Source organism: Grammomys surdaster, unplaced genomic scaffold, assembly GCF_004785775.1.
Source record: "Grammomys surdaster isolate TR1022 unplaced genomic scaffold, NIH_TR_1.0 126133, whole genome shotgun sequence".
Classification (NCBI taxonomy): Eukaryota; Metazoa; Chordata; class Mammalia; order Rodentia; family Muridae; genus Grammomys; species Grammomys surdaster.
In genome coordinates this window covers 435240-455471 of record NW_021620941.1, presented here as the reverse complement: position 1 = coordinate 455471, position 20232 = coordinate 435240, and the positions used below count along the sequence as shown (strand labels likewise).

Below are 20232 nucleotides of genomic sequence, written 5' to 3'. Positions count from 1 at the left end.
TTAGTTACAAGATACATTTTCCAAAATCCCAAGAATCATAAACTAACTGAATGGCAGCCTGGCCACCTCTGTATCCCACGCCTTCTGAGATAACTCGCTAGGGGAGCTCATAAGAGCTCCTATTTAGCTGGCAGAGGGGTCCGCAGTGCATAGTTTCCATAAAGGCATCTTTTGAAGATGGTTGGTGGCACACCATTCTATAATTGCAAGAGAGAATTCTTTGCAAACACGCCGGCCTTTGCAGCCTTCACTTCACGCTACAAACAGCTCTTAAGAAATCTGCCCTACATCTTAAACATGAGGGCTGCTGTGGAAATTCCATTCATGTCTTTAGAGTCATCTCAGCCTCGTCAGAGCCAGTTAAGGCAAGAATAATGGGTTCCCAGCCCAAATCTCTCCTGTTAGGATTCCAGCGATGAGCTGTGTGTGTCCACTTTGCAGAAGCACTGTGTCCCCCCAAACCCAGCTTGAATACATGCTTATTTCCCTTGTCTGCAGTCCTGGACTAACATCTAAGGGGTCAGCCCAGGCTCTGCCCTCCCAGGAACCTCTCAGGCCAGTGTTCCCCTGTTGCTTAGAGATGGACCAACTCTTTTGTGGGCTTGGGGAACCCTGGCTCTACTTCCACCTTTACAACACAAGCATCTGAAATCCACACAGGGAATATTTGCTTTCTGAATGAAGCCAGACACTCTCTCTTTAACTTCCTATCAATTTATAACTGGACACTGTGGTGATGTGAGTTAGAATGGCCTCCACTGGGTCACATATTTGAATGCTTAATAATCAGGTAGCGGCACTATTTGAAAAGGATTAGGAGGTGTGGCCTTGTTGGAGAAAGTGTGTCACTAAGGGTGGCCTTTGAAGTTCCAAAAGCCCTTGCTAGGCCTAATCTCTCTCTCTCTCAGTTGGGGATCAGGATACAGCTACTGACACAGCACCATGTGTGCTGCCGTGCTCCCTGCCATGACGACAATGGACTTCAGATAAGGAAGCCTGCAGATAAATGCTCTCCTTTCTAAGAGCTGTGTTGACTATGGTGTCTCTTCCAGCAGTAGAAAGTGGCTAAGACACGCCTCATGAAGCATCCATCTACCCACCACCTTGAAAGATGTCTGTAAGAAACTGTACACTATGGGTCCTGGGTGCCACCACTAAATAGGAACTAAAATGATGTTTACTCCTTCTGTTCACCCAGGTTAGCATAGTCTTTGGCACACAGTAGGGATTCAATAATTATTGGCTAAATACATTAACGTTTATGACAAACTTTTCAACAGGGTGGGGTGGTAGCAATCAGAAACTGAATCAGACTTTCTCAAATGGCAACTGGAAACAATGTCACCAAAATTCTCAAAGTTTATTATTTGTTATTATGGCCCATAAGTAAAATATGCCTCGAGTTGAAATTTGGAAGTCAGAGTGGCAGGTGCAGCCTGTGACCAGCACACCCATGACTCTACCATCAGACATCTGTCTTTCTCTCTTAGCGTCCCTGTGCTTGCCAACAGTGTTCAGGTGGCCAGGGCTCAGGAAGACAGTATGCACTGCGGTACAGCATGTGGGGAGTGGGCCCTCCCAACTCTACGTGAAGGCTGGGCCCAGCAGGGAACCATGGAAGCACCAGCTGCCTCCGGAGCAGCCTGGTCTAATTGACTGTCCCGTGTTCCCTTCCCCCAGGCTCTTCCTTGTCATCACTGCTCCCTGCATTGAGAAATTTACAACTGGGCGTGCATCCTCCACTGCCCCACAGATGGATGGGCATTCATCAGTATCGTGCTTGACCGTCTTCGGTTTGATACGCTGGATTCCACAGGAGTCAACTGCAAGCACTTAGCCACCACACTCTCCACGCTCTTGAAAAACTGCCTTAATCCTAAAACCGGAGCATTGGTGGTGTGGCCACTTTACAAATGTTGGGAAACCCTTCCATGCATACAAAATGGGAGGCTGCCCTGTTGAAGCTTCCTGCAGCCCGAGGGTGTGGCCCTCTTCCATGGGGCTGCCACTCTGCAGGGTCCCCCTACCTCTGCCTTTTTTATATATCATAGGCCTATGACACCATTAATTTTCCTGGTTCCCCTCCCCCACTTGTGCTTTCTTTCATTTCCTCCTCATAAATATGAAGAACGCATTCCCAATCCTTGCTGGGCAAATGATTCATACCAGGAGCCCGACATACACTGACTCAGGGTATTTATATTGTCTCTGGTAGCCAGCATTTGCTAGTATACTGTAATTATTTTTGACAACTTTGCATTTAAGGTAGCCACAGATAACCAACTTAATATTCAAATGTTCATAAATCCTTCTGTTCAACATCCCCCACCTAATCTATGCACATTATTACTGCAGGTAACACAGAAAGTGTGGGGCATGAACAGTGCAATTCATCTCACTCCTTCCCCAGAAAGCGGTGTCACTCCAAAGCCAGGTTCCTATATTAATGGCCTGATTGGAGGGAAGGAATTTAGGATTCAAAGGAAGCTCCCCAAACTCCTATGTTGGGAGTCTCAAGTCACCTAATTAAGACTTGGCCTGCTCTGGAGATCCCACACCCTCCCAGATGGTTATAAAATGGTGATCTGCCAAGCCTCTGTTTGACTATAGACCAGGACAGACAGGCAGACGCCACCGGTGAGGATGTGCCTAACTCCTGCCTCAGTTAAGGGCTGGCAAGTGGGCTCTGTCATTCCCCAAAATTTGATCCCAAAGCAATTCTTTCCCCTGATTTGTCATCTGGATGTCTCAGAGGACACATCCATTCCTCTTTTGGTGCTGAAGATGGAATTGGTAACGTGTCTCCCCCAGCACTGAACACACTCATGCACCTAGGCTTCAGCTGAGGGCAGGGGCTTCTCTTGCTGCCCTCCTGGCAGCCTTATCACACTCAGAACCCAGCTACTGATGGGGAGCAACATGTTTTCTGGCAGTTCCTGGGGTGAATCCAGGGCCCCGTGTACACTAATCAAGTGCTCTACCATTGCCCTTAAGCTGAGGACTGTACTCTCTTTAATCCACTCCAAACCAATGAGTCCAGTGTCTTCCCTGAACCACAACAGACTTGCTGCCCCAGGTCCCAGGGCTTCACAAACTCCTGGAGCCTAGAAGAACAATAGCTCACAGATTCAGAAGTAAATGTAGCAGGTCCCACTGTAAGTGACCCAAGGGACCATGGTTAGCCTAGGAGGCCAGCAACACTGCCCAGGACTGTGGTGCTTTTGAGATGTGAGCACTTGGTCTCCAGCTTGTGGGGCTGTTAGAGGAGGCTGAGAGGGGCAGCCTTGCTGGAGGAGGTTCATCACTGGGCGGACTTTGAGCACTTTTAGCTCTCGTTCTGCTTCGGGGATGGAAGCTCTCAGGGTCCTGCTCTTACCACCATGTTGGCCACATGCAGCCATACCTCCCTGCCATAATAGATTTTTATCCCTCTTGGACCATACACCAAAATATATCCATCCTTCAGTAAGTTGCCCTGGTCATGGTGTTTTATCATAACAACAAAAAAGTAACTTGGACAAGGTGTTTGACTAAGTCCTCAGGACCTCCTCCTGACAGTAGGAGTGGACTCACTGGACCTCCACGGGAAGCCGAGGTCAGCAGACAGAGCAGAGACAACAGGAAGGAAAAGCAGAAGTGGCTTTCCAAAGGCATTTGGGGAGACTCCTGGGACAGAGGGCCTGAGGGTGTTGGTGCACAAGGGTGCTCAGCACATATAAGGTGAAGATACCTCACCCTGTTCTGTGGAGTCCCCCAGGCTGCAGTGAACCTGAAGGATCTGTGCAGACACACCACAAGCCCTGTGCAGGTGCCTGTTCTGGCTCAGCTGTCACCATCCTGCTACTGGAAATGCATTCAAAGGCTGATGGTAGAAGATTTCCCATTTAGTCATAAACTCTACACATTACAAGCAGCAGATGCATTGCTCTTATAATTAGAGGGAACTTAACGGGACAGCGTTGTTCCTCATCCTGAACACACTAGGAACAACACTCTGAACAAAGGGTTATCAATGAGCAACAACAGGTGCTGTGTGATCATATTACAGTCCACACGCAGAACTGCCGAGGGGATAAATCTGGACCTGCAGTGGGGTCCCAGGCATGATGAAGAGATGGGTTGTGAAAGAGAAAGAGGCTGTGAGGGATGGGAGGCTATGACTGACTGGGAGGCTGTGAGGGACAGGGAGGCTGTAATAAAGAAGGCTTCTTTCCTTTCATTTTTCTATTTGGCATGTTTTATATTGTGTCTTTTAATTTTTAATTAAAATCTATATTACCATTATAACTACACTTAGAAATTGGTGAAAATGTTTCCAAAAATAAGTATCTCAATTAGAAGAGATAACTTATCACTTCCCACAGAGGGTTATGGTGGTGAGTGAGCATGAGTGGCCATCTCGGGAAGAAATGATATACAGTCACAGGTTGGCCTCCCTAGGAAAGCTTTCGGAGATAGCTTTAAAGTTCCCTAGTTCATGTGCTCAATACTAAAAACCAGTATAAAAGAATTGTACATAGGGAACTACCTCTCTGTAATGATGAGATGCCCATGTCACACAGAGGCTCCTTAGAAACAAGGCCATGTCATGTCTGGGGACTGCCAAGGGGCAGTGAGTGTCATAGACCCTCCACCAAGCTGGTCTACCCTTTGCCAGACGCTATCCATCCCAGCGGCCTGGGCAGACTTTCCCATCCCTAGTGCCCTGGGAGTTGTCACAGAGAGTGCAGCGAGGGAAACTTCCTGGTGTCCTTTGGAGAATGCATCTTAATGGAATTCACTGTGCACTTACGGATGTGGTTAATAATGTCATTAATAAATGAAACACAGTGGTGGCTGCTGAGTCTACCCTGTTCACTGAAACCACAGATAAATTAATTCAACAATGAACATAAACCACACACGAAAAAGAGAGGAAGCCCCAACCAGAAATGTAAATCAGTCCTGCGCACTCAGCAAACGGGAACCACTGCCAGACTCACATTTTCTTTAGAAAATGATCTTGTGAAACACAGGTATCTGGTAACCTTGGACTTGAATAAGCCGTCCTTCCAGAGGTCAGCATCCACACCATCTGCCGTCTGCGCAACCTGCAGCAGAGAGACGGAGAAGAGGGTCACAGGTAAGACGAGATGGAACCAGAGTGTGAGCACGCAGCTACTCTACCTGTTCCAATTAGCACCGGCCCCAACTCTCCTGGCATCTCATTAGTGCGCCACACTCGGCACTGGGAAGAACGTTTCCAAAAGGGAAAAGGGGAGACTGTGAAAAATACAACTTCTAAAAATACTATCCCCAGGGAAGCCATTGATTAAAGACACCCTGACAGAAATGGTTCTAATGAGCGAAGAGTAGCTTTTGTTGCAATGGACTGCGAAGGGAGTGGACAGTCAGCACATTAGGCTGTTTGTTGCTATTTACATGGGGGTGGACACAGGGCACAGAAGAAAGCCCCATGGGGTTGAAATGAACCTGCAAGGGGCACCCCCCGTGGTGGGGATGATGTGACCTCCTGCCCACAGGAGCAAGCCAGAGGGAGCTTCAGTCAGGGGTGGTGTTGGAGGCTGGGGTGTAGGTCAAGAAACTGGCACTACACTACATCTTCTTGATACAAGTTCCCAAAGTGGAATTCAAGGTCAGAAACTATATCATAATAAGAAAATAAACTAGACTCAGTTGATTCCGTTTCTGGTCTCACTAGGAAGACTCACTAGGAAGACTCTCAATCCTCCTTCAGGGCACAGTCCTGAGTAAAGTGAACCTTTATTTGCCTCACTGGGCTGGTGGTATTAGCATGACAGCCAGGGTTGAGAAGGGTACACAGAGTTGAGAAGGAGACTAGAAAGAGGACCCTAAAACTCCCTTCCTACCTCACCCAACTGCCCAACATCACAACAGAGAGGCCAGGAGACCCAGGGAGCAGCTTCACATGTGGGTACTGACGTGGAATGGGCTTCAGGCAGCCCACCTTCGCTTGGAGCCACGACTGGGCTTCTCAAGTATGAATGGGGTGGCCCTTGAGTTGATGAGCTACTGGCCATCATGGTGGACAGCTGAAAGTGGCTCTATTCCCATGCAGGCACGGTAAGTGGTCAACAGCCTCTAACACACATGCAGGAGTTCTTACTACATCCCCAGACCCACCTCCGCTGCCACCCTGGAAGCCACCGCAGAAAAGCCAAAGGCCAGCCAACAAGAGAAAACACTTATTTCTCAGACTGAATAACTGTCATTTAGCAAATCTGAGGGTAAAGAAAAGAATGGTCATTACAGCAAGAGTATCCTGAAAGCCGTGTGAGAGAGGCTCCAGAGAAGCAACAGTTAGGCAGTGGCCTGGGCCACAGTCACCACTGCACTAGGCAGGCACTTCTCAACCCATTCTTACAAAGCTACAGGTTAACTTGAATGTCTCTCCCAAGTCAGATGAGCTAATAATCTGTGGGCACAGGGAAGAGGACCAGGACCCTTACAGGAAGCAGACAGCATGGAACTCAGAGGCAGATCTGAACCTAAAACCTAGCAGCTTCAGTGAAACCATGCCCTATGTAAAGTAGGCATGCTGCCTTCCCCAGGGGTCACAGGAGATGCTACAGATGCAAGGCACTTGCTGGTGAGCATCTGCAAAGGGGACTCTGCTTCTAGATTAAATGTGAGGATGCTCAGGTTGATGTGGAGCCAGGCACTTAACACAATGTCACACCATCACTCACAAGTCCCAACCTGTCTCACAGCACTTACTTGTGATCGCTGGTCCTAAGATTCCTGCATCATCTCCGGTACTCAATCTGCACTTTCAAGCATGACTCTTCCCCTACCATCTACCAGGACCAGAAAGTGCCAGTCTGTGCCAAGCACTGTGCCTGAAACAAAGAGGCTCAATGGATGCTCACTAAAGGAATGGGTGAGCCAGGCAACCATTCAGCCAGAGCTGTAAGAAGTCGTGCCTCGTGCAGCCTCCCTAAGCAACTTTGCTCCCAGGATTAAATTCAGCAAGCTAAGCAGGAGGCTCACCTACCCTCCCTTCCCAGCCCACCACTCTGCAAGGCACATGTTGCCTAATACTGAGGCCACTTCCCTGGGCTGCGGATGTTCTAGCTCTGAAGAAGGCTGACTTGTCCTGAGAGCCCAGGCTTGGAGTCAGCAGGTGCCCAGAGGGCACTAGTTCCTTCAGTTGTACCCAGTGTCTGCTCTGTCACAAGATGTGACTGCTGTGTAGAGACTCATCAGAGATCTGTGACACTGCCTTACAAGAGGGACAAGAACATGAAACATATGAAACAGGCAACTCAAGAAAGAAACCATGTCATCAAACTACGGAGATACAGTAGCTGAGAGAAAACCAAACCAAACCAAACCAAACCAAACCAAACCAAACCAAACCAAACCAAACCAAACCAGCTCTGCCTGGCAGAGCAATGGCCACTGGGAAGTCCAGAGGACATCTTCTCTCATAACCTTTGTCAAGCTTTCAGGATTTGCATTACTTTGTATTTTTCGGGTTTTGTTTTGTTTTGAGGTAGGGCCTCACTTTGTAGCTCAGGCTGACTTTAAACTTATTTGTTTACATCTCAAATGCTGCTCCTCCTCTCAGAGTTCCTCTTCCTGTCTTGACTTTAAACTCTTGATGATCCTCCTGCCTCAGCTTCCTGAGTGCTAGGTGTGAGTCAGAAGCTTTTACTCCTTAAGATAGGGTCTCTCTGTAGCCCTGGCTGGCCTGAAACTCACTATGTAGGCCACGGTGAGTTCAAATTCACAGAGATCTGCCTACCTCTGCCTCCTGAACGCTGGGATTTAAAGGCTGTGCCACCACAGAACTGTGCATGCATATGTTGGTTTGTTAAAATAAAGGCACACTCTAATTTGATGAAGTCAGAGAACTGGAGAAATGACCACAGCTGTGGTGCAAGAGTCACGGGCCCTTCTAGTGGCACATGATCTCATGCCTTGCTAGACGGTATCAACCCATTTCCCAATTGGTGATTATGTCTGGTGGCACATGCTGCTGATTCCAGCTTTTTCCATTGCCAGCATCCACATCTGAGTGCCCAGTGTTGGACCTGCAGAACCCAGGGAAGCCCTGAGAGGGGACCTCATAGGCCTAGCCTCCCATTTCCTTCATTGACTGAGCTCATGAATTGCCTTGTGGCAGTCACAGAAAATAAGCGATTTAACAGAGAGCTTCAAGCAGCCCTTTGAACAGTGTCCCAGCTACCTGCAGCTAGCAGATATGCCTAGATATGAAGGACCAAAGCCAAGTGGGATGCTTTCCCCCTGGCTAGGGCTAGACACAAGGCAGTAGCCTGCTGACAGTGCATTGTTTGCCAGGCACTAGTCTAAGCAAGCCACCTACAGCTGCTCACTGAAAGGCCCTGACAATCTAATGACATGGGAGCCCCCATCCCCACACCAGTTTAGATTACTAAACCTGAACACAGCAGCAAACTCACTCCAGCCGGTGTGCTCAGCTTCAGGGCCAAACCCAGACCCCTAGAGCCCCTGCTGGGAAAATGCCTTCAGGACATTTGACAAGCCACAGGCAGGCTTATCTGGAATAAAGAAGGACCCAAGCAGACAGAGAGAGTCACACTAAAGACAGCCCAGCTATCGCTGTGCTGAGGGGAAGCTGGGAGCATAAACCAGGTGTTGAAGGCTGCAGATACAGGGACACTTGAGGCACATTTGGAGGCAGGGCAGTACTGAGGGCTTTGCTTTGATGGCAGAGGTGTGAAACTATACTGTGGTTCAGTGTTTCCTCCAGAGCCCAGACTGAGTGCGTGAGGCTGTGCTGTGAGGCTGAAGAGGTGGGGCCTAAGAGGTGCCTAGGCCATGGGCTCTGCCCTTGTAGAGGGACTCGTGACATTACTATGGGTAGGTTGGTGTGGTAGGAAGCATTCACCTCATACATTTCCTCTGCACTTCCATCATCTATGAAATCTGCTACATTAACCCACCACAAAAAAGCCTTCATATGGGACATGGATCCTCCATCTTAGGCTTCCCAGCCTCAAGACCCCAGAGCCAAATAAGTTCCATTGTTTATAAACATCCAGTCTGTGGATGCTATAGCAGAATATTATAGCAGCTGAAAACAGATCAAGACACAGCAAGACAAATTTTCATGAATCAAGAGGGACACTGGAAAAGATCTCTACGTCCAGGTGTGACCCAGGGTGTCCTCAGGCTCTTCAGAAGCCCAGAGAGAGGTGAATGCCAGGCCAGGGAGACAAAGGAAAGATGGAGCTCACTGATTCTGAACTATACCCTAGGGAGGGAAAGCACATTGGTCCATCTGAGGCCTGGATGTCCTTTTCCCTCAGTTTCTCTCACCACACATTATTTATTCTCCTTATATCATCAGTGTAAGTAACACATGGGCCACACAACAAAGCTCTGAGGAGATATAACTGCTGTCTGAGTTACAGATAAGGAAACCAAGGCACAGAGAGTGTTGGCTGCACAAATACAGTATGTTCACAAGATAACATGTGCCTGTGGGGCTATGCCCAGGATGTGTTAGAGGAAAAATAGCTTATCAAAAAGCACATGAGAGAATATGTGCAGAGAGCTTTCACAAGGCTATAGAAAAAGACAAACACGCTAGTCCGTAGGCAGGCTACACACATCAACCATCAATAGGGCAGAGTCACACAAAGGGTGAGCAACCCCTGGCCTGACCTTAGCTAGTTATTGATCTCAAAGGGGCTCTGACAAACTGATACTAACATTTAAAGCAGAGGCTGGTACAATCAATGCAAAGAGGCCCTAAGAACAGACACACCCATCACTGCTATGTGACAAGAGGAAGCCCATCACCTAGTGAGTTGCCTCTGCAGGTAGAGACACTTGCTGCCAAATCTGACAACCCACATTTGATCCTTGAGACCCACTTGGTAGAGGGCTGACTCCTGCAAGTTGTCCTCTGACCTAAACACACACACACACACACACACACACACAAATAAAGGAAGGAAGGAAGGAAAGAAGGAAGGAAGGAACTTAGAGAGGGGGAGGAGAGGGAGAGAGGGACTTTGGTATCAAAGCTTGAGAACACACACATGTCCCATGAGCTAGGAGTTCTGCTTGCAGGCAGACTCTGGGAACATGGTCAGTTGTTCATTGTCCCTTCACTGAGGATTCCTGGCTTCTAAGGCTATGCTGCAGAGGGCAGAGTGCTGAAGGAGAAGGGTCTCACAGACCACATGAGGCACATTCATCACAGGGGAAGATGTGATCAACACATATATGAACATGAGTTAATACAATGCCTTACATTAAGTTTTTAAAGGATAACTGACAGCAACTTGGAGGGGGTGGGAAGGTGTGTTCTGCAGCAGCAGCTCAGCCTGGCTTCTGGATGGGAAGAAAGTGACCTGGACATCAGCAGGGAGAGAGGGAGGGAGCCGCTCCTGCAGAAGATGGAGAAGCCAGGTGAGAGGGGACCAGTCTGCGTCTTCATTAGGGCTCTGTTCATAAAGACAACCAGGAGTAAGAAGTTTCTTACAGGACAGTCTAGGAATGATGGCTCACGGGATCCAGTTTTGTGTTTTAACAGCTGTGGACAGAAAAGGACCTAGAGACTAAAACACAAAGCATTGTTTGGCTCTAACAGCTGAGACGGGATATAAAGAGATACACAAGGCTGGGGGTGGTGACCTAGAATGGCTCAGTCAGAAGGAGCCCCAGCAGGGCAATCATGAGAACTGGAGTATGGCTCATCAGAACCCACATAAAAGCCACATGGATGTGGAACCCAGCCTGTTGCTGGTCCAGCTCAGTGCACAGGAGATGAGGTAGGGGAATCCCACAGCAAGCTGACTAGACATAGGCTAAAACTGCAAGCCCCTGATTCAATGAGAACCCCTGCTTCAATACATAAGAGGGAGAGCGATCAAGGAGGGCAGCAGAGCATACATGTACATACACACATCCACACATACCCACACACCCACACCACACAAATTCATGCGAATAAATACATAACAACAGACAGAACATTTTAAACCATTGCTTTGCTAGTGTATGCCACTTTTTTTGGTCAATGAACACTTACAGCTTTTATGGAAAAACAACAATTGTAAGCTCTACTGGATGGGGTAAGAAACTGAAAATCTGCTGGACTAAAACTTGAGAAAAACATCTAGGATACAGAGGGCTGGCCTGAGGAGAAACAGTCTCCAGGGGACCCAGTTCACACCTGCGGTTTCAGGAAAGCCTACCCACAACTCAAAGGTGAGTTTGGCAGACAGGGCAGTGGGAGGTGGAGGGGGGCAGGAAATTCTTCAGACATTCCAGGGGCAACTTCTGGCTGATGCTGTGAAGTTCAAAGGCTTCAGACATGGCAGCTTGGCTCAGGTTGGCCTGCAGAAGCCTCACACCCTCTATCAGACAAGGCTGAGCTGCCCAGAAGGCAGGGAGCATGGCCCAGGTGAAATCAAGTGCAGTCTGTGCCCCTGGCTAGCATCATGGACTCCCGGCTGCTTTTCTGTCCATTCATTACTTTGGTTTCTGCATGGAGAACTTAGGTCAGATACCACATACCTTCTGCTGAAATGTCTAACATCTCTCAGAAATGAATGCCTGGCTCTGTCCTGGAGACTGGAGTTTCTGCCAGCCTCAGGGCAGATTTCTCTCCCATAAGGCACGGGACACCTCAGCCCTCCCATCCTTCATGCCCTGCCTGCCTGCTCCCCTTTGTTCTTTTCTCAGACATGTCTTTTCTACCTTGGTCCCTCCCAGCCCCTAACACAGCTCCATGATAGAATGATCCTGTTGTCTGGGCTGTGGCTGGAGGACCACCCCACCCCCCCACCTCCCCATCACACAGTCTCTGTGAATCCAGCAGGCAGAACCGGGATTTTTGGAGTGAGTTGGAGCTGAGTTCAAGTCCTGACTCTGCTGCTCACAGACATTTCCCAAAGTCATACTGACTCATTCCACCTCATCAAAATGTGAAAATATTAATGAGTAGGCCCCATAGGATTGTTTGAAAGGACTGAACAAAACACAAAAAAAGTACTTATCTACTATGAGATTCCCCATAAGACCTGTTACAAAACTGTAACAGACAGACAGACAGACAATAGCAACCATTGCACGGACATGGACAAAATGGAACCCTGCTGGCACTGTAACCTGGCACGCTCACTGTGGAAATGGTAGGGTGGTTCCTCATGGTATCACCACAGGACTCAGCAGTTCCTCCTCTGAGTACATACTCAAGAGAACTGAACACATGCACACGAGATATGCTCATGAGGTAAGTCGCTGAACAGTGGAAACAACATAAATGTCCACTGACGAATGGACATCATGAAGCTGTCCACAGTGGAATATTACTGGACCACGGAAAGGCAATGAAGTCCCAACATGCCATAGAAACATTATGCCAAGTAAAACAAGACAGTCACAAATCACACACTATGGTTCTGCTCTCCCACCATGTGCCAGAGAGACAATCCTTAGGGATAGAAAGGAAGGAGGTGGTCGTAGTCAGAGGGAGGGGAGGGAGGGAACCTAGGGGAGCTAGGAACGAAGATGTACGATTAGATATTGGAAACTTTTGGGCAGCTCTGTGTATATTCTAAAATGAACTGAACAGTAAACCCCAAAGGGATAAACCACAGCACACAAACTGTCAATAAAGCACTTAGCAGGAGACCTGGCGCAGGGCACACACTCACCATCTCTGGCCCTCAAATCAAGGATCCTATTTTACCCAGTGGACACTTTCCCAAGCATCTAGCCAAAAGACTTAGTAATATGCACTCAGATATTTGCCAAATGGCAGAATTTAAAAAATGGAACATGGACAATGGCGAGACTGGTGCTTGGCATGGCAGGGGACACACAAGGCAGTGTTCCTCACTGAGCGCTTAAGTGTCAGCTATAGTAGCCTCTTGGGCTGGGCAGGATAGAAAGAAGCAGAGCCGTAATCCCAGCGGAAACCCTGGAGGTGGAGCAGTGTTTGTGGCCCTGAGGAAGCACTTCCTGGCAGGGAAAAGCAATTACATAGAAGTCAGCAACTAGGACTCAGGAGAGGAGGGGCTGCCAGAGAGAAAGGGCCTGGCCCAGAAGTGCCTAGCTTTTACCACATCCAGATGGCCAGGGCAGGCCTGGACCCCAATCCTCCACAGAGCTGTGGAAACTAGTCGCGTGGCCTAAAGACTTCCCCATAGCTGGTGAGCATGCAAAGGAGAACCATTCCTCTTGGTTCTGGAGCATCCGGGGGCCCTAAAGGTGGAGGCAAAGACTATTCAATCAACAGCATAAAGATACTACTGTGGCCACCACAGAACAAAAAAGCTACATCAAGCAAAACTTGAAAACTCAGCAGAAGATAAGAGATTTTTGCTTTAACAGAAGGGATTATTAAAGACGTAGACACGTGTACAAGGGTTCTGATTTATTTTATTCCTCTAAAATAAATAAGTGTGCTCATGTGTGAGCCCATGACAGGCCAGATGACAAGCTCAGCTGTCATCCCTCAGGTGCTCCCCCATTTTTATTTTTGAAACAGGGTCTCTCATTGTCCTGGAACTATCCACGTAGGTCAGCTTGGATGAAGAATGAGCCTCAGGATATGCCTGTCTCTGCTTCCCTAACACATAACTGTCATACCCAGCTTTTAAAATTTAATTATTATTTTTTAAAGATTAACTTACTTATTTATGTGTATATGGGTAGGCTGTCACTCTCTTCAGACACTAGAAGAGGGCACTGGATCCCATTACAGATGGTTGTGAACCACCATGTGGTTGCTGGGAATTGAACCCATGGCCTCTGGAAGAGCAGTCAGTGCTCTTAACTGCTGAGCCACCTCTCCAGCCCCTCTAGTGTGCTCTTTTGACCTACAAGGGTACCAGGAACACACACGGTACACATATATCCATGCAGACAAACACACAATATACGATAAATAAATATAAAAAAGTTTTTAAAAAGTAATAATGAATTTATATTTTTTTAAAAAGGGAGAGACTGGCAGAGGGACTTACTGGTGAGACTCCAGTCAGGAGAGGACACGCCTAGGGGAATGACCTGGGACGGAAAAGAGTGGAAGGGCTAAGCTTTGTCAGTTCTCCACTCCTGTATCCTTCTGCCTGGAAATACAAGTTCTACCCAGGAAGGAACTATCCCAACTCGCTCACTAATTGATTCCCAGAACCCCACCTGGGGTCTTCACAAGGTGGCCCTGAATACATCATTGCTAATTATGTATGCATCCAGTCCCTTCCAGAGCTTTGTGGAAGCCCACTTTGAGCCCAGGAGGATGGTTGCTGAGAAGGAACTTAAGGTTGGTGTGTAAAGTCTACATTCATAAGGCACATGAGTGGCTCACTGAGCCTAAAAACCCATAGACATCGGGGTGCCTTCTACAGGACAAGGAGGTGGCTCTGTCATCAATCAAGTCAAACCAACCTACTCTAGAGAGGTCCAGCCATTGGACACAGTTCTGAATACAACCAAAAGGCTATGAAAATCAAGTGCCTAAGATGAACAGGAGGCCACACCCCTGATAAAGAGCCCGATGTCTAGTGATGCTAGGGTCAGTCTGCATATCCCTCCTCAGGCTTGGAAAGGAGTCTGGTCTGTGTACTGGCATAGCTCCTCCCCTACTCCCCTGTGCGTGCTCCTCTCTGCCCAGCTCTCTGCTTGGACAAGCAGGAGTGGCCTGAGCTTCTTAGAGGCTCTGAAATAAAGAGGCTCTGAAGAGACTGAACAAGAGAAGGCAGCAAAAGGTAAGCGAGAGGAGTTAAGAGAAGCTGAACTCATGAGTCACCCCTGATGACAGCAAGTAAGAGCGCCAAGGAGATGAACTGGCGGCTGACTGAGTCACTCTTCTTATTTACTCTATTACTTGCCTCTCAAACCACATTGCCAGCTGTAATTGCATTTCAATTCATGTTTAACACACACATAACTTAGCTAGATGCTGGCATCCAATATCCCAGACACAGAAAGGCAGAACGGGAAAGAGCCAGCTAATTCAGTAAGCAGCTTCACGAGTCTAGTGGAGCCAGTGTGTACCCAGGCTGCACTGGTGCTGGGATGGAGTGGCGTGGATGACAGCTCCTCCACCGTCAGGGGCCAGATGCACAGACACTGGACATAACTGCACAGGGAAAGGGGCGGGGTATGAGTGTGAGGCCACAGAGACACCAGTGGCAGTGCACTGTGGAGGAGCTACACAGAGTTCAAGGGGGCAGAGTGGAGGCACTCTTACAGGCCAGGGAATCCCATGTGCTTGGTAAACATCTACCCAGTGCTGCGTGCTGGAGTTATTCTAGAAAGGTGAGTAATAAATTTGCTCTGAAGCTAAAATCATACAGCCAGGGCCCTGTTCTGGATGGGATGGGGCAGGGTGTGGCTGACTGGGGGCTGTGGATGGGGAGACTTGCCAGTCAGCTCAGGAGGGAAGGGTGAGAGTCGAGCCGTGGGACTCTGGGAAGACAGTCCTTATCACGGAGGAACAGAGCAGAGTGGCTGCCCACTTGATGTCAGCAGGCTGGCTCCTCTAAGCCTGCGTCCTGGCCTGTCCTTCCCAAGTCTCAAAGTTACACAGACATTGTAGACAGGGAAATGGGGACCAGAAGGGAAAGTCAATGAAGATCATGGGTATACAAGAACATCAACTGAAAAACAAAACAAAAAACCACCCAGTTTTCTCCTAAGCAAAATATCCAATTGATGATCAAGTGAGTACACAGCAGGAATCCGGTATTCAGGAGTTACCAACATCAAACCTTCTCTCTGGGGCAGTAGTGGCCCTTACCTTTATTCCCAGCACTTGGAGGCAGAGGCAGGTGAAGCAGATTGTATTAGTTGGGGTGGAGGTGTGTCTGTTGAAAGCAAAACTGATAGAATGAGTATATATATATGTTTATGTGTGTGTATAAATATATATGAAAAATACATATGTGGGGATTTATTACAGTGGCTTACAGTCTGTGGACCAGCTAGTCCAACAATGGCTGGCCACCAATGGAAAGCCCAAGAATCCAGGAGTGTTCAGTCCACAAGGCTGGATGTCTCAGCTGGTTTTCAGTATGCACCAGAATTCCATAAAAGTAGACTCTAATGCCAGTGAAGGAACGGACTTGCTAGTGAGGGTAAACTGGCAAAGAACAAAAGCTTCCTTCCTCCATGGCCTTGATGTAGGCTTCAAGCAGAAGTTGTGGCTCTGATTAAAGGTGAATCTTCCCACCTCAAAAGATCCGGATTAAATGTGGAGCTTCCTACTTCAAATGATGTAATTACAGGAAAAGTCTCTCACAAGTGTACCCAGCTGCTTGAGTATTACCCATAGTTAAATTGACAAGCAAGAATTGCCATCACACGGATGTTACCTAAAATCAACTAGGACTTGTTCTTTTGCAGAAATAGCTCTCTAAGAGCGCTGTTGGTTTCTTCCTTGGAATCAGGGATAGTACCAGAGCTCTTCATAAATGGCAGTAGAGGCTGGATGTGCTGATGCACGTCTGTAATCCTGCACTTGAGATGGAGAAGCAGAAGAACTAGAAGCTCAAGGCCAGCCTTGGCTACTTCAGCTACATGAGACTTTGTCACAAACACACACACACACACACACACACACACACACACACACACACAGAGGGAAGGGGCAGGAAGAGTCAGAAGAGATGGCTCAGTGGTTAAGAGCACTGGCTGTTCTTGCAGAGGCCCTAAGTTCAATTCCCAGCTCCTACATAGCAACTCACAACCATAGTAACTCCAGTTCCAGGGGCTTTGGTGCCCTCTTCTGACCTCTGGAAAAACTTCATGTATGTGGTGCATATTTATATATGTGGAAAAAGCATTTAAACACATTTTTTTAAAATCCAGCAATAAGCATAGCAGGAGAGATTCTCAACAGACTAAGGTCTTCCATTCTTGGCACACTATCACACATGGAAACTGTCTACACCATTCTCACACCATTTAAATCTTCTGCTTTTCCAGTTTTCCTCTTCTTGGTCTAAATTGTTCTTTTTACTATCAGATTTTCTGGGTTACTGTGCTTTTTACAAAGACTCGCTTCTTAACAATAGTCTCTTTTAAAATTCTTATTTTGTCCTTTCATCTTTCTATTCCTAGCTACTTAAGCCATGAGACAATATGCAGTGGTCAGATACACAGGCTGCCAGAGCCCCTAGGAAAAGAGAGCACTGGAAAAGAAGTGTATGTACAACAGTCAGAAACATTACAAACTTAGCCACGACTATAAACCCACAGATTCCGGATAAATAATGGGCAGGCAGAATATCTGTTAGGAAATTCATCAAAATGCTTATATCCAATGTGTTGGGGGTGGGTGGGAATAAAAAGCAAACAAGCCTTAGAAGCAGCCTCAGAAGACAGAGGAGTTGATGTAAGAGTGACAGCTGACTTCCATAAGAAACAAGGCAAGCTGAAAGATAATGGGGCCACATTCCAACACAGTGAAAGAAAGTGCTAGTAAGCATTCTATACCAAAGCAGAACAAATAATAGTAGCGAGAAAACAATGAATTATCCAGGCATGCAGATGATGATGACAGGAAGTCCTCTCCACAGCATGTTCTTCAGGTTGAAGGGAAGCCACATCAAATGAAAACTGGGAACACAGAGCAATGAATACAAGACATGGCAATATAAGGATGGCTGTAAGGAATTCACTATTTCCTATGTCTTTTTATAAGATAATAAAAATTTACATAAAAGCTGATAAGCATGCTTTGTGGGGTTTATGGCATGCATAGAGGGAAAATGTATAGCAATCAGAGCACAAAAGCCAGGAGGAAGGAAGCACTGGCTGCTTGTGGGGGCAGATGTGCCATGCTAAAGAGGTGAAGCCAGAGTAACTGCCCTGGACCAGGCGGAGAGATGGCTCAGCAGTTAAGTTCTCTTACAGGACCAGGTTCAGTTCCAGTACCCACACGGTGGCTCACAATCACAATCTCTAACTCCAGTGTATGGGGATCAGATACCCAATCCTGGCCTCCATGGGTACCAGGGACATACATATATGTATGTAGGCAAGCATTCATACATATAAAATAAAAAGAAATCTTTTTTTAAAAATCCATATAGTAAGATAACAAATAAAATTCAGTAGGATAAAATAATTTAAAAGATTCAGGGAGTGCTGGGGATACAGCTCAGCAGTGCACAATTTGCCTGGAACAAGCTAACTTCTGGGCTTTATTCCCATGCTAAAAGAAAAAAAAGCGAAGAGGAAAGACGCTGGAGAGAGGGAGGAAAAGGAAAGCTGTCTTGGTTTCTTCTCTGTTACTGTGATAAAACACCATGACCAATAGAGAGCTATGAATGGGTTCATTTTGGTTTTACAGTTGCAGGGTAAGTGTCATGGCAGGAGGCTTGACAACAGAGCCCGCATCTTCAGACAAATGCACAAAGGCAGAGACACAGAACTGATGACTGAGTGAGGCTATATATTCTTATGGTCTGCCTCAGTGATGCACTTCCTCCAGGAAGGCTGTGTGCCCTAAACCTCCCCAAATATCACCCAAGTGTTCAAATGTCTGAGCCTACTAGAGGCACTTCTCATTCAAACCAGCACAGAAACCAGCAACAGATGGGAGTTGGGGAACAACAGATAACAGAGCAAACTAGGTGGAGTTAAACCCAAACACATCAATAACTGCTTTAAAGGTAAGTTATCTAAAGAAATAGTCAGATTGGCTAATAGACTATTTATATTTATCCCAGTTTAAATATAAAGACACAGATGGGCTCAAAGGAACAGCATGGAAAAGGATGTTACACACCAACACTAATACAAAAGCTACTGCTGTATCCTATTATATACCAAAGTGTCTTCAGAGCAAAAAATATTGGCAAAGTCACTTAAAATGATAAGGGAGGTCAACCAAGAAGAATGGTATACAATTCTAATATTTATGCACTTAACAACAGAACCACAAAATGCAGAAAGCAAGAACTAAAAAGTAAGCAACTAATAATCCATAATTATAGTCAGAGATTCCAGTACCTGTCTCTTGATAACTAAAAAAGCAGACATAAAAACCAGTTGGTATCTAGAACACATGAATGATAGTCAACCGACCAGGCCTTCCTGGTACCTGTGGAAACCTCAGCTGTGATAACAACACAATATGCTTTCAGATGTACCAGAGTTGTTTCCCAAGACAAACCACAGGGTAGGCTGTGAAATAACCTCACAGGGAGGGAGAAGAGAACACAGATCAGTCCCTTTCAAGTAAAAGCCTTTTATAATGCCACTGTGGGAAGCTAAGATGTCATCTCTACTCCCAAAAGTTCCCAAGGAAGGGTACTGGTCCTTGCATCTCAAGGAAGTAGGCTTGGTGTCGAAATTAGCATTAATGGTCAGTGTGACACATCCAGGAAGAGAAAGCCTCAGCTGAAGACCTGCCTCCATCAGACTGGCCTCTAAGCATGTCTGTGGTGTGTTTTCTTAATTGTTCATTGATGCAGGAGGTCCCAGCCTTCCTACTGCTCAACCATGGGCAGTGTCTCTGGGCAGGTGGTTCTGAGCCGTGTAAGAATGCTAGCTGAGCAAGTCAGGGGAAGCACGTCAGTGAGTAGCATTCCCCCAGTGTCTGCATTAGCTCCTGCCTCAGTCCTTACCTTGGCCTCCCTGATGATGGACTGTTACTAGTCCTCTCCACGTGGTTTTGGTCAAAGTGCTTATTACAGCAACAGAGAAGTAACTAGACCATTTGGTTACTGTGTAACCTGTGCTACAGTGTGATGTGATTCAAACCACCCTATGAAGGGGCATGTGACTTAGGTCTCATGACAGGAGCTACAGCAGCACTGCCTGGGGAGCAGAGAGTGTTTGTAATGGGTGACCACAGACAACTGCCCTGGATGGCAGCAGAGTGTTCATCTGTCTTCCCCAGCCTGCTGCTCCTTACCTGAGTCTAACTGCCTGACTGTCTTGATTACCTGAAAGGCCTGGGTTTTCATACACAGCCTGTAGGATAGGACAAACACAGCTTGCAGCTTGTGTACAACCCATGATTTGCAGATGGTTTTTATATTCCTTAAGGATTTAAAACATAACCATATGCCACAGAGATCATACACACCTCATAAATGTTAAAAAATATTATCAGGTCTACAGGAAAAGGCTTCAATACTTATTCCTATGTTCTCTGGGCACATGGAAAAAAACAAGTGGTCAATATTGTACACATCTAGAAAATCCCCAAGTGTGAAAGCAAAATAGTATACATTAAAATAAAACACT

At 47.0% G+C, this 20232-nt stretch overlaps 1 protein-coding gene across 1 annotated transcript in view; it reads right to left on the bottom strand.

Annotated features, from left to right (window-relative positions):
- Positions 1-20232, bottom strand: part of Mvb12b (multivesicular body subunit 12B) — a 149057-nt gene that overhangs the window by 103126 nt on the left and 25699 nt on the right. Inside the window, exon 3 of the mRNA XM_028756971.1 lies at positions 4983-5090. Coding sequence (XP_028612804.1) covers positions 4983-5090 — 108 coding nt within the window. The remainder of the gene's footprint in view (positions 1-4982; positions 5091-20232) is intronic.